This window comes from Pavona decussata, unplaced genomic scaffold, assembly GCF_977016875.1.
Source record: "Pavona decussata unplaced genomic scaffold, jaPavDecu1.1 SCAFFOLD_148, whole genome shotgun sequence".
Taxonomy (NCBI): domain Eukaryota; kingdom Metazoa; phylum Cnidaria; class Anthozoa; order Scleractinia; family Agariciidae; genus Pavona; species Pavona decussata.
This window is the reverse complement of record NW_028145560.1, coordinates 2,725-17,412: the sequence shown is the minus strand read 5'-3', so window position 1 is coordinate 17,412 and position 14,688 is coordinate 2,725. Positions and strand designations below refer to the sequence as shown.

Genomic DNA, 14,688 nt, shown 5'->3' with positions numbered 1-14,688 from the left:
TAATGTCTTTGCATAACTCTTAATTTTCGCGGTTGAATTCTCCCAGAACGGGATTAACAAGGGTTTCTTGAAGGAATGTACTCATCCACTCACTGCATTGCCTTTGGGTCGACCTGTAAAGTTGCGAAACAGCAATGGTTTTACAAACAAATTGAGGAAAAGCTCTATACATGAATAAACCAACAAACGCAATCAGGAGACCGGGCTATCTGAGGAAAATGTCAAAGGCTGAAAGATTGTCCGAAAAAAAAAAAAAAAAAAAACGTTTAACAGAGACGAAAACCTCCGATGACAACTCTGAAACTTTGAGGTTAATCTTTTAGCTAAGGGCATTATCTCCCGCCGGATATGCCTGCAATCCCGAAAGGACCTACTTTACTGAATCATTACTTTACTGTGGAAAAGGCAAAACAGCCAGTGACGGCCTCTGCGTGATTGCAGCCAAATAACCAAGCAAGCTAAATAGTTTACCAATTGTTTTTTATGTTTTTATAGTCGAAAATTTTGTGGCGACTGTTATCAAATCGGACGATCGGTTATCGTCTGATAGCCAAAGTCCCATTGGGTACCACGTAACGTGTTTTGCACAAACGATTGCGCGGAGCTTGATCGGCGGGTTACAACTACAGAAAAAAAGCAGTTGTCCTTACTATAAACATCAGATAAGGAGAGTTTCCGAAAGAGTGTCTACTTTCTTTTAATATTCACTTACATAGCCCTTTTACTTTTTCTTTGAAAAATACAGGTCAAAGTTGTCACTTGCCGATCAAGTTTTCTCACAGCTACGTTTAATCAAAACTGATTTCACTCTCCTTTTCGTCCTTCAAAGGGTTTCGGATAACAAGGAACCGTTTCTTTCCGTGTCCAAACAAAAAACCCTAGCGACGATCGTTCGCAAATACAAGTTGTTAATTGTTGCTAGGTGTAACATGTGGGAGAAGGTTAGATTAAGCGTCATAATAATAGAACAATGTTTTACTTGGAAGACACTACCATACTGTACTCGCACCTATCTTAAGCCCAAAAAAATGCAATTAATCAAATGACAAAGAACAAACGACCGCAAAAAGTCAACAAATTACAGATTAAACGGCTTAACACTTGGACCAGCACGCAAGCTTGCGCAAGCATGGACGCTTTTTATCACAATAGAGGGGAGGGATGGGAGGGGAAGGGGGGTAATCTAGAAGAAACTGTTTGTATGATAAATACTCAAATATACGTTGCAATGTTATAAAACAAATATAGCACTCAGTCTCATCTAACATAAACCATTAGAAATTTCACACGATGATCTTCATGGATATAAACGCCCGGGGTGAATGTCCAAATGTTCCTTCAATTTTAAGTTATGCTAAGGAATTGTTAACTGCTGGGCCATGTAGGGTTAAAAAGGCATCTTTATTTTGAATTCCATCTACCTACTTCCACTAGCCGAAAGTCATTATCCCCGCAAATAATTTTTCTAATTCCATTCCTTTCTTTTTTTTCTTTTAATTATAGTTTCTTTTAGATTATTTATTTCCACTGAAAATAACGATAACTGAAGTATTATGTAAATAAATTGTACAGCAATATTTTTTGGGTAAAGGACGATCGTTTTAATTGCTGAAATTTCGATAAGTTAACTGCAGCTGAGAATTTCCTGAAAATAATAAAATTAAATAATTAAAATAAAAATGAATAAAACAGATGTTGGAGGGGAAGGTGGGGGAAATAACTCATCGCCCGTGAACGTCCGAGGGTTAAACAGGCATTTAACAACTATGAAACCGAAAGGAACCTTTTAAATCTGACGTGTAAGGGTTACATCTTAACCTCTACATAAAGGATTTCCATTGGAAAAACACTTCAAATCGAGCCAGAATAATTAACTCGTGAGCAGATAAATATGATGATCACGAAAACGTGTGCATTAAACGTTCCCTGGATGAAGGTTTCACTTCAGCTGAGGCAAGATGTCTAACGAGCGCCATCACCCCCTGCACCTGTGTTCTGTGTTATTTACAGTTGTGCTACTAATCCGAGGCAATGAAGGTAACTTTAGACAAAAACATTTTCCTTAATTTTAACATTCACCTGGTATATTTCGTAATTTTTTCTCTTAATTATTGCTTAAAGAGTAACAAAGATTTGGGGGTGGGGCGGAAGTAGATCACTGTGGAATTTACCAGATAAAACAGTATTTTCGGAGATAGTTTAGGATCTTTAAACCTTTTTTTGAAAGCAAATATTGCAATTTTTACAGTTATCGGTCACTTGCAAAGCTTCCTTGCCGTTTTGAATTACTTTGAACTGCAATTCTTGGTTGGGTGATCCTGGATGGACTGTACAATAAAGCAAAATAGTTTTGTTTGTTAATTATCTGACCAAAAAAAGCCTTCAGTCTCAGCCAATCTTTGTCTATTGTCTTCTTTCATAGCCGCCAGTTTTAAGGCCGGAAAGACAACGTAACAACATCAAGTCCAGGACTGTTCGCTTGCAAGAAAATATCGTTTTCTCAACCTTTCAATGGCGGAAAGAAAGTGAAAGTGTTTGCCTCATTTGGTCATTCGGTGGAAAGAAGCCTAACTCGTGGTAACGGTGCAGCTATTTGGGTTGAATCAGAAGACCAAAATCAATTCACCACCTGTGTTTCCGAATACGGTGAAGGTTCAAATGGAACAGCGGAGGTGAATTGGATCGCTGTCCAATCCGTTCCTTCTGGGGCTCAAATAGGAACTGCTAACTTGGATTCTTGGACTACTGGGACACAATGCAAAAGGATCGACTTCCCACAGGTTAGCATAATTAGTATTTATATTAGTATTTATTTTATGGAATTTCAATTTGCAAAAAAAAAGTAGAAAAACCTCTTCCTGCTGGCTTCATTTGTATCAGAGTTCTAGGTTTAAAATAAGTTCTTTAAAATACCGGCCCTTCCCTTCTGTTATCAAACTAAGCCAGCTTTAGAAAAAGAAACCGTCGGTCAGTTCAGACAATTTCCTTTCCTTGCCAAAAGTTAGACGGACAGTATTTTCCACCTTATTTTCCACCTTATTCGCTTACGGGACTTCAATTTCAAAGTAAGCAGTCGAGACCTTTTTTTTTTTTTTTTTGTCAAAATTGATTTGTCCTCTCAATTATCGATATTTTGTTTAACCGAGACTTTAGAAATTAAAGAAGCTTGGGCTCGGTATAAACTAAATTAACCATTTCAGTCCGTTTATTGAGGTTCATGTAAAAAGTTCTAAATCAAAGTTGTTGTTTTCTTCACGGTTCTAAACAATAAGCACCCAGACAGAGGTCCAAAAGTTCATGAAGTACTAATCTACTTTTCAGACAATGCTGGAACAAAATCAAAGAAACGTTCGGATTTTGAGGGAGAGAATGAGTGGGTAGCTGGGTGCGTGAGTGAGTAAGAGGGAGAGTGGGTGCGTGGGTGGTTTATTGGATGAGTGAGTGAGTGAGTGCATGAATGAATGAATAATGCGTGCGTCCCTGAGTGCCTGAGTCAGTTGTTGAGTGGGTGGCTGGGTAGGTGGGAGGTGAGTGGGTGAATGAGTGAGTGAGTGAGTGAGTAAGTGAATGAGTGAGTGAGTGAGTGAGTGAGTAAGTGAGTGAGTGAGTGAGTGAGTGAGTGAGTGAGTGAGTGAGTGAGTGAGTGAGTGAGTGAGTGAGTGAGTGAGTGAGTAAGTGATTGAGTGAGTGAGTGAGTGAGTGAGTGAGTGAGTGAGTGAGTGAGTGAGTGATTGAGTGAGTGAGTGATTGAGTGATGCGTGCGTGAGTGAGTTGCTGAGTGGGTGGGTGGGTGGGTGAGTGGGAGGTGAGATGGCAAATGTTTTGAGAGAGTGAGTGAGTGAGTGAGTGAGTGAATGAGAACAACAACAAAAAACAAAAACAGAGAGAGAGAGAGAGAGAGAGAGAGAGAGAGAGAGAGAGAGAGAGAGAGAGAGAGAGAGAGAGAGAGAGAGAGAGAGAGAGAGTTGGTGACTGAGTGAGCGATATTGATAGTGATAGGGTGTCTTTTATGCGCCTTAATCTCTAAAGGGAGATATTGGTCTAGTTACAATTAAGGTTTCGATGTTAACTAGAATGACGAATTAACTAATACAAGGAGATTACAACATAGAATAATTGACATGCAAACAGTGAAACAATTCATTATTTACATGCTAATTTGAAGAACTTTTTACCCTTCTGGAACATTAAATTAGTATTTTTACCTACTGTTTTAGTAGGATTTTCCTTGTCTAGAGTAAGTAGATAACTAATTTTGTCTTGATCACTTAAGTTGGCGATAACAGGATTATTTTTGGAAATGAGAGAATGGAGTTCATTTCTAATTTTATCATACTCTTGGAAATACAACAAGAAAGCCGTTTGTCCTCTATGAAATTTGGATATTAAGCAGCTTCTTTTTTCTATTGAGGTTAATGCCCCTTTATTTTTTTATTTCCCAGTTTGTATACTCAATGAATGAACCCCTAGTCGCAATCTCGTAATACTTATTCTGTGTGCTGGGTTTCTGATGATCTTGAGACAGTCTTCTAGTTGGTAGTCGTTTTTATTTTCTGTCCATAAATTTTTCTCTAGAGTCTTCAGAACTGTTACTGCGGGTCTTCGGACAATTTTGAAAATAGTTTTTTTCTTAGTTGCGTCTTAAGGAAGGAACGAGTATTCTCAGACTCATTAATAATTCATCAAGAGAAAACAAAGAAAATCACTACCGTGACCGTGGTTTGGATATGTGGTCCTAATTACTATAACATTTTGTCAACTTTAGCCTTGAATTTCTCCAAGAATTATTGATCATTTGAGAAGCCATATCAAACACTCGAAAGTGTGTTTCATCAGATATCCAAACACCTCGAAGTCGTTTAAAAAAACTCGGCTGCGCCTCGTTTTTTCAACCTACTTCTCAGTGTTTGGATATCTGATGAAACACTCTTCCTCGTGTTTGATATATTACTTCTTGATATGTTGTCGCTTCACTATATTGCTATTGGTGGGCATTCGTATTAAGTATCACCATTTAATACATCAAAAAATCTTGCGTAACAAGAAGCTTTATTTAAGAGAGGATTGTTTGTTTTATGTAGTAGGCTTTGTCAGTAACTAGAAATTGAAGCCTTTATGTCTATAGTTAAGGGGTTCCGTCCAAGTTCTGCCCTACAGAATATGTTTTATGTGTACCATGGTGTATTTATTGCTGCTTTGCAGAACTCAATATGGACTTGTTCAACAGTGCTTTTGTCAAAATAAGTCATATGATAATAATTCAGGTTCCCCAGTGTAACGAGTATGGTTACATGAAGTACAAGTCTAGTTCCCGCCTTGCGTGCCACGTGACCGAGCTTGTAGGAAGCCATCTTGAAGTTTTGTTGTCGCTGTTCAACCGGAATAAATAAGTTGTGTTTTGCGGACTCTGTGTCTTTCCGCCTGTCGTTACATGGTGTCAGAAGTTTCCCGGATCCACACGTCACGAAAAGGAATGATTTGTGGCAGAAGCTACCGAATTTATGCCTGAAACCAGTGTTCAAAATAGCGAAAGTCCGGCTTCAAGTTTGATAACCATGGCGAATTTCCAAATACCTCCTCCTGACATACTCGAGCTCAACGATGGTTCGACAGCGTCCAATTGGCGAACTTGGGTTTCTGCTTGGAATAATTACAGGCTGGCTACGAAGCTAGATAAAGAGGAAGAAGCACGCCAAGTAGCAACACTTTTGGCCGTAATTGGAAAAGAAGCGAACAAGGTGTTTCGTACTTTCACGTGGGCCTCGCCAGACGACGCGAAGAAAATCGCTGCGGTTGTAAGCAAGTTCGAAGAGTATTGCATTCCCAGGGAAAACACTATTTACGAACGTTTTCTTTTCTTTACGCGGGATCAGCGGGAATCTGAAACTGTTGATCAATATTTGACGGAGCTTCGCCAAATTGCAGCAAATTGTGATTTCGAGTCAATCACACCCGATCAGCTTCTCCGGGATCGACTGGTGACAGGTACCAAAACTGCCAAGGTACGTGAAAATTTGCTCAAAGAGAAGAAATTGACTCTTGAGAAAGCTATAGATATCGCTCGTGCCGCCGAGAGTACGGCTGTTCAAATGAAAGTTATGTCTGCTGAGTCTGGATTGAGTGCTGTGAAAGAGAAAGAGAAAGAGCAGTCAGAAAATGTCCCATCTGTCAGCAGTGGCTGGATCAAGGACTGCAGATTCTGTGGTAGGAACCACGAAAGACGTAGCTGCCCTGCCTTTGGCCAGATTTGTGCATATTGTAAAAAAAGGAATCATTTTGTTGTCAAGTGCCCAGCAAAAAGCAAGGTGTCTTCTGTCCAAGAGCGATTTTATTTAAGTGCCGCAGGTGTCGGAAACGGAGGTCGTGAGATGGTTACCCTCACTGTATCAAAAGAGTCTAACCCCCTTTCAGGTCACGATGTAAGCTTCTTGATGGACACGGGGGCTGAATGCAATCTTTTGCCCTTGGATGTGTACAAGAAGGTGACTGGCGATCTGCACTTGAATTTCCTCAATGCACGCGGCAAGTCAATCCTGGTTTTAGCTAATGGAGATGGGCAACCCATCGAGGGCAAAGCCACAGTGTATGTCTCCCGCAAAGGAAACGCACACAAAATTGAAGTCAATGTAGTCAGGGGCCATGGGTATGAGCCCATACTGTCTAAGCAGACAATGCTGGAAATGAACTTGATAAAGATTCTAGACAGTGACCGAGATCCACGCGTCAATGTACTGAAGTCCGACACAGAGCCATTGCTGGAAGAGTATGACGATGTATTTGAAGGCCTTGGAAAGTTGGACGGACAGTACCACATTGTAACAGACGAGTCCATCAGACCTGTAGTGCATCCTCCGCGGCGTTTACCTGTTGCGATGACTGAGCGAGTTCAGCGGAAACTCGAAGAAATGGTAGCTGCTAACATAATCGAACAAGTCGACCATCCTACTGACTGGGTATCCAGTATGCTAGTGGTGACCAAGCCATCCACCGAAGCTGAGGGGGAAACCAAGTTACGCATCTGTTTGGATCCCAGGGATCTGAATCTTGCCATAAAGCGTGAACACTTCCCGATGCCGACAATTGAAGAGATTGCAACTAGGCTGAATGGGGCAAAATTGTTCAGTGTTTTTGATGCCAGTAATGGTTTCTGGCAAGTGGAACTTGACGATGAGTCTAGTAGTTTAACAACGTTTAACACCCCGTTCGGGCGCTACCGTTGGAAGCGAATGCCATTCGGCATCAATAGTGCACCTGAAGTTTGGCAGCGCAAAATGCGAGAGCACATTGAGGGGCTTAAAGGAGTAGAAGTAATTGCAGATGATTTTGTGATCGTTGGATTTGGCAACACACCTGCTGAGTGGCAGACAGACCATGACCGGAATGTGCGTGCCTTCCTAGACCGTTGCCGTGAGAGAAACCTGAAGTTGAACAAGAAGAAAGCCCGACTGAGACAGCAAGAAGTTCCCTTCATCGGACACATTCTAACCCGTGAGGGACTGAAACCAGATCCACACAAGGTTGAGGCAATCGTGGGGATGCCAGACCCGACTGATGTCCAGTCCTTACGTAGGTTCCTGGGCATGGTGAACTACTTGGCAAAGTTCCTCCCACGTCTATCCGAAGAAACAGAAGTTTTGAGAAAACTCACTGAAAAGGATGCTGAGTGGTGTTGGCTGCAAAGTCATACTGATGCTGTGGCCCATGTCAAGGAAATGATTGTATCTGCACCTGTACTTGCCTACTATGACGTGAATAAGCCAGTGGTCATTCAATGCGATGCTTCCCAAAGTGGACTTGGTGCAGCTCTGCTACAGGAGGAGCGCCCAGTGGCTTACAGCTCTCGTGTGATGACTCAAACGGAACAAAACTATGCGCAGATTGAAAAAGAGCTACTCGCCATAGTTTATGCTTGTGAGAAATTTGATCAGTACATTTTTGGAAGGAGCAATGTAATTGTGCAGTCAGACCACAAGCCGTTGGAAACCATATTCAAGAAGCCAATCCACAGTTCGCCAAAACGCCTCCAACGCATGCGTCTCCGCTTACAGAACTATGACATCCAAGTGGTATACAAGAAAGGAGAGACCATGTTCTTGGCTGACACATTAAGTCGCGCTTACTTGGAAAAGGAACCAGTGAGTCAGACCCAGGACAGTGACGTCCGTTCTGTCAGAGAACGACTGTTCGCTTTTGAGTTAGAGCAGATTAAAAATGGTGAAGATCTAAGTGTCTCCCCCACTCGCCTGGAAGAGCTGCGCAAGGAGACTGCTCAGGATGAAGAATTACAGACCCTGTCTGATGTTATTCATGAGGGTTGGCCAGAGACCCTGTCAGAAGCTCACAAATATGACCGGCGTCGGAGGCAAGTAATTGAGCTGTATTGGAACAGCCGTGATGAGCTGACCATAGAAGATGGATTGGTATACAAGGGTCATCGCCTTGTGATACCATTTAAGGAGCGTTCTGGTGTTGTAAAGAGCCTGCATGAATCACATATTGGAATAGAAGGAACATTGCGTCGTGCCCGCGACATTGTTTACTGGCCTGGAATCACAGCCCAGCTCAAAGATCACTTGTCAAGGTGTGGAATCTGTAACCGTTATCAGCCCGAACAATGTAAAGAGCCTTTAAAGCCTCATGATGTGCCTAATTTGCCATGGCAGAAAGTTGGTGTTGATCTTTTCGTGCTGGACGGGCAATCATTTTTGATAGCCGTTGATTACTACTCTGGCTATTTTGAAGTGCAAGATATGAGTAGCACCACCAGCAACCGTGTTATCACCATTCTAAAGGCGTGGTTTTCCAGGCATGGTATTCCTGTGACTCTCATCAGTGACAATGGGCCCCCCTTCAACAGTGAAGATTTCCAGACCTTCAGTAAGGAATGGGATTTTCACCACGTCACATCAAGCCCTTATCACGCACAAAGTAATGGTCGTGTGGAAAATGCAGTTAAGACTTGCAAGTCATTGCTGACCAAAGCCCGAGCTGATAAGCGTGATCCTCTGCTGGCGTTACTTGAGTGGCGCAACACACCAACTGAGGGTATGAATGCTTCTCCTGTTCAGCTACTATATGGTAGGCGAACACGCACCCGTCTCCCAGTAGCCAAGCAATTGTTAACTCCACAGGTGATAACTGATGTCCCCGAAAAGATCAAGATTAGAAAGCAGAAGCAGAAATACTACTATGATCGTCACTCACATGAACTGCCAAAATTGCTTGACGGTGATGCCATTAGAATGCGATTGCCACGCAAGAAGGAATGGTCACTAGGGCGCGTCATTGGAGAGGAGGGGACCCGTTCCTACTTGGTTGAAGTGAACGGAAAGCATTATCGTCGGAACCGCAAATGGCTCAGAGCAACACCCGAGGAGTTACCGGAGTCAGTGGAGACAAACCTCGACATGACCGATCCAATGGAACTGGTAGAGTCAAGTCCTGCTGAGCCGCCACAGGCAATGATACCATCACCAGTGGTTTCTGGGCCTCATACTGAAGGTCGTCCAGTGCGGGACCGCCGCCCCCCAGTGTGGTTAAAAGATTATGAGTGCTGAAATAAGACACTGACTCTGCCTTGTTGCCCCTTTTCTCAATTTGGCTTTATTATGTACTTTTGCAGGGGCGTTTTAATATAGGAGACTTTCTAAGGCAGATTTGAACATTATGTTATTGCTTTTTATTACCATTAACGTTCTGTATGCATAAACTAAACTATTAGACTTAGGAAGGGAGATGTAACGAGTATGGTTACATGAAGTACAAGTCTAGTTCCCGCCTTGCGTGTCACGTGACCGAGCTTGTAGGAAGCCATCTTGAAGTTTTGTTGTCGCTGTTCAACCGGAATAAATAAGTTGTGTTTTGCGGACTCTGTGTCTTTCCGCCTGTCGTTACACCCAGCTTCGAATTCATATAATAGTATAAGTTTCACAAGCTTATAAAAAAGTTTATTCTTAATTGTAATTGTGGTCGTATCGGAATTAGAGGACGACCGTTATATTATTGTTGTTATTAGTCCTCTCAAAAACTTTTCCTTATTCTTGTATCTTTAATATTATAGCTCAGTCTGCCTTCATACTTAGCAGTAAAAATCATTCTTTCTTTTTGTCATCCTGGCCCGCCTAGATTAGCTTTGTTACCTGCGGCGCCGATAAATTGTACATGTATATTTATGAAAGTACCAAATAAACTTGAAAGTTTAAGTTGAAGATTAATAAGAACTTTGTAAGCTTTTTTACTAATGCGAATGCGTGAGATATAACGACCAGATCAAGTCATTTATATATCCCTAAATATGTTTGTCTGTCTATCAAAGATATGTTATGGCTCCATTGTCTTCATTTTGGTAAAAAAATTTTATATTTAATTATATTTTAAATTTAGGAAGTCTTATTTTCCTCTGAAACATTAAATAGGTGTATTTACCTACTATGTTTGAAGTGGTTTTATTTTCTAGGGTAAGTTAATACCGTATCTTATCCTCATCATTTAGGTTTTTGAAAAAAAACATCGCGTGTTGAAACGAGAGAATGCATCTCATTTCTAATGTTATTGAGTGAGTGAGTGAGTGAGTGAGTGAGTGAGTGAGTGAGTGAGTGAGTGAGTGAGTGAGTGAGTGAGTGAGTGAGTCGGTGAGTGAGTGAGTGAGTGAGTTAGTGAGTGAGTGAGTGAGTGAGTGAGTGAGTGAGTGAGTGAGTGAGTGAGTGAGTGAGTGAATGAGTGAGTGAGTGAGTGAGTTAGTGAGTTAGAGAGTGAGTGAGTTACTTTTTCAACTTATATATTATTAAATGGTGATACGTGATACCAAGTACTGCTAGATTATTTTTAATTTCATCTTGTTTTCTATTTGATTTTTTTAGCGTTTTATGACTCTACCAACTGTTCTAGTAACCCCTTCTCACAAGTTAGCCAAAAGACCCGAGGATGCCATGGCGCTCTGGATCGAACATCTGAGCATGGACAGTTTAAATCTTTGTGTCCTTGAAACCAAGATTTTTGATGGGCTACACCAAAACATACAAATTGTGAGTAATTACTTTTTATTATTATTGTTTTTTAAGGTATTGCTCTTCTCTTCTGTAGCGTAATTCTTTATCTTATAAAGAAATAAACTCGCCCTTTTCAAGGGTGAGTTGGACGGGAATAGAAAGTGTCCGGACTTAACTTTGACATTCGTGCCTATTGGAGTGAACGTAGCAATAAGCACACTTTTTGACTTTTCTTTAAATTAATCTAAGGACACTTTGGTTTTAAAACCTTTATTGCGAAGTGATTCTCTTAGAAATAAATCGAAGAATTATTTTGACAACGATGTGGTTCTTCCTCTAAAATGTCTTTGTGCTTTGATTATGAAACATTGCGTTTATGGAACTTTTCTTCTTTTACATTTTGTTAGTTTTATCATGGGCTATAGGAAACAGGGTTTCGACTAAATAAAGATTACATTTTATCTCAAATAAAGTTGAATTACTCATAGTGAAGCAGTCTTTTGTCTTTTCTGATCGTTGCTCTCCATTTATGTCAAGTAGAATAGCTTAAAACCCTGCCTTTAATTCAAAAATATCCTGCAACCGTTCGTTAAGTCTTGATAACCGCGCGTCGTATTCCAATCCCAGGCGCGGGCGCTAAGCGCGCGAGCGTTAACCCTTATGAGTTAACACTCGCGCGCTTAGCGCTTGCGCCTTAGATTTGATTAGGACACTCGGTTACCAAGACTTAACGAATGCTTGCGATGTAGTTCTGAATCATAATGGCGCGTTGTTAGGGCTATTCTAAAAGAAATAAATGAGGAGAAAGGACCAGTAAAGACAAAAGAATACTTTATTGTGAGTAATTCAACTTTATTTGAGATAAAATGTTATCTTTTTTTAGTCGAAACCCATGTTTATTATAGCCCATGGTTTTATTTATTGTTAGGTCAATTATTGGATGTATTGATGATGTGTTGGAAAACCTGAAAAATCCAAATGAGATAGTGAATCCAGAAGGCGGCACTTAAGATTAATGGCTTAAATCCCAGGCCATTTCAGTCCATTGTCCCATTTTGAAAACATAAATTAAGAGACAGTTTTGGAATTAATGCATTAATCCAGATAAAAAAAAAATGGCGTAGGCTAAGAGGAGAAAGGTAAAAGGAGAATAGGAAAGTACAAAACAACAGCAGAGCTGAAAAGAAACACCAATGTAGCATGTCCAAACTGGAGTAGTAGCCTGTCAGACAGTCTAGTCAAATACCCAAAAGATCTTAAAAACTTAAATAAGAGGGTTATATTCGATTAAAGAAAAGGTTTACTGGAGCATTCATTTCTTTTGCTTTCTTGCAGAACTGGTTGGCATTTACTAACCTCAATCTGGACAATTTTACCCTGACGAACAGTCTGTTGTTTGCAAACATTACCTCACCATCTTACAGAGACAACTATGCTTTCTGTCAGGTAAGGAAAGTAAATAAGCAAAATTACTAACTTTCATCATCATTCTGTACGTTTATGCATATTTATTTATTTTTTTTTTTCTCTTATAGAAAATCAACTTTACAGATCCATTCTTTGTTCCTCCCGTGGTAGTGGTGACGCCTAAACGCAGTTATAACAATTCGCGTCTGTCTGCTGGATCTGGATGTGACGCAATTGCCAGCTGGGTTGAGGTACTTTCTTTAACTTTGCTATGTTAAGTAAGCAAAGTTTTACATTATCTCCTGAGAATAAAAACAAGTTCATTTATCTAATTTCTACTTGCTTCAAATTTTATCACAACACTGGATGTTGTTGTTGTTTTATGCTAGATGTTGTGACACTATGAGAAGAGATCCACCCTTACTAGACACTTAACTTACTCAAGTAGTATAGGGTCTGGGTTTAAAGTATGTTCGAAAAATATAGCTCATCCACAAATTTTCGGCTTCTCCTGCCTAGAACGGGAGATGGAATTTTCCCTTATTGTAAAACCAATTTTCGAACAAGGTCTTCCTTGGATCTCTTAGCAAGCAGGTTTTGGTCGGCAGGCTTGAAAATCAATCAAAATGGTCTCAAAAAGCAAAGAACTCAACCAATATATAAAAATGTGAACTTTAAAGTGGAAAAAAAAGATGCAACTCTAGCATTGACGTAGGCTGCCAAGACCGAAGTCTTTTAGCTCCATCTCGATCAGCCACATAACTAAGAGAGTTGGAAGATATATAGTACCAAGTACCATATAGTACCTTTGAAGCCCGCAATGGACAGTGATAAACGTGCAAAGTCAGCGCGAGTGGGATACCTGCCCCATCAGCCTATAAATCCTTATGTTATGATTGCTACGGAGAAATCAAATACCAGGGATATTTAAATTTTGTTAAATGCCAGTTAATTGTATGGGAAAAGTCCCAAAATATGGCGGTTTCTGAATAGCACAAAAAAAGCTCATTACAATTTATATCACTGCTATCTCTAACCCCAAAAATGAAACAATTCTGTTCAATTTTAGCACACATCCACAATGGAAACAGAAATTTGCGTGAAACACTATAACAATGATGTCAACAATAAAGACGCCATCCAAGTTGATTACGTGGTTATTGGAGGTACGTAAAATCAGTTGTTACTAAAGACCAAGCAACATTTTATGTATATTGTCCATGCCGACAATTGATTCTCTGGATTCTTCTTTACCTAAAAATAAGGACTAAGTCTTTCGACAAAATCTCATTGACGTTTTCTTTTTTTCAAACGATACAAATATCTATTCACGAATGATATACTACCAGTTGTCCGACCCACGCCCGTGTACCCAAATAGGTTAGTTGTCTTCTAGAGAAAGTGGTGGGAAAGTACTTTGTGATTGACAGCGGATAGCCTGGCTTCTAGGTCAGATCATGATACCCTGGGAATGTCATATATTGAAATATTTTTCCCAATCCCTCTTGTCTACCATTCCAGGTACATTCATGGCAGATATGACGCTAATACTAATACGCTTGCACACGTCTCCATGTTGACTCAGAGGGGATCGAGAAGAATGTATTTTTCCTTTGAGCGTTTCCGGTTTTGATAACTGCCATAATACCACGCCAGATATACTCATCCTCCCTCAACTCAATTTCAAGTCTACAAGCTCTCCTATTGCCTTCAACCGGATGTTTTACGTACTCGAAGACTAACATTCCTTCCTTTGCACATATTTCTAGACTTGGATCCATGTTTAGACGTCACGTGCGATTACCACTGTCTTTGTAAGGCTTTTGGGCCTTCCGATGCGCGGTGTGTCAGTGTTGAGAACTGTCCCTCATTTCAAGAACCAATCTGCTCCTCAAATGGCACGACTTATGACAACAAGTGCCTGTTTGAACAGGAGGTGTGTTTGCTGCAACTGAATTTTACAGTACAGCATCCTGGCAGCTGTGAAGGTATGATTAGTTGATTAGTTACATATAGGTTGAATTCTAAATACGTTTCTGAAAACTTCCGGCATGAACATTATACAAACCAACAATAGGCAATTGTAACAATGTCTGCAGCATTATACTCTTTTAAGAGATGCAGATCGGGGCACTAATATTACGAAAACGTGTTTCATGATTGAGAGGAAAGATGTTATACTTCGACAGATTCACAGCTCTGGATTTCCTCTAAAGGCTGTCTTGAATTAAGTCCAAATTAAATTAATGGCTAAAATATTCAAACTACCAGAAACTTAAGAATTCATATGTAA

The 14,688-nt window shown here is 40.4% G+C and overlaps 1 protein-coding gene and 1 long non-coding RNA gene across 2 annotated transcripts; both read left to right on the top strand.

The window, feature by feature from the left end:
- The first annotated feature begins 1,891 nt into the window (after nt 1–1,891).
- Nucleotides 1,892–10,936, top strand: LOC146466278 (uncharacterized). Its single transcript, XR_014868074.1, has 3 exons — nt 1,892–2,037; nt 2,423–2,780; nt 10,860–10,936. It is a non-coding gene; the product is annotated as an uncharacterized LOC146466278 (long non-coding RNA).
- A 19-nt stretch (nt 10,937–10,955) lies between these two features.
- On the top strand, nt 10,956–14,397 carry LOC146466277 (uncharacterized). The gene is made up of 5 exons (XM_085127544.1): nt 10,956–11,024; nt 12,324–12,434; nt 12,524–12,646; nt 13,465–13,561; nt 14,165–14,397. Exons 1-5 carry the CDS (start codon nt 10,956–10,958, stop codon nt 14,395–14,397), a joined length of 633 nt encoding a protein of 210 aa, XP_084983670.1.
- Nucleotides 14,398–14,688: the final 291 nt, after the last annotated feature.

Coding starts and splice junctions, on each gene's coding strand:
- LOC146466277 (XM_085127544.1), top strand. CDS start 10,956: ATGGACAGTTTAAATCTTTGTGTCCTTGAAACCAAGATTTTTGATGGG. Junction 11,025..12,323: donor TACACCAAAACATACAAATT/GTGAGTAATTAC, acceptor GCTTTCTTGCAG/AACTGGTTGGCATTTACTAA. Junction 12,647..13,464: donor CAATTGCCAGCTGGGTTGAG/GTACTTTCTTTA, acceptor GTTCAATTTTAG/CACACATCCACAATGGAAAC.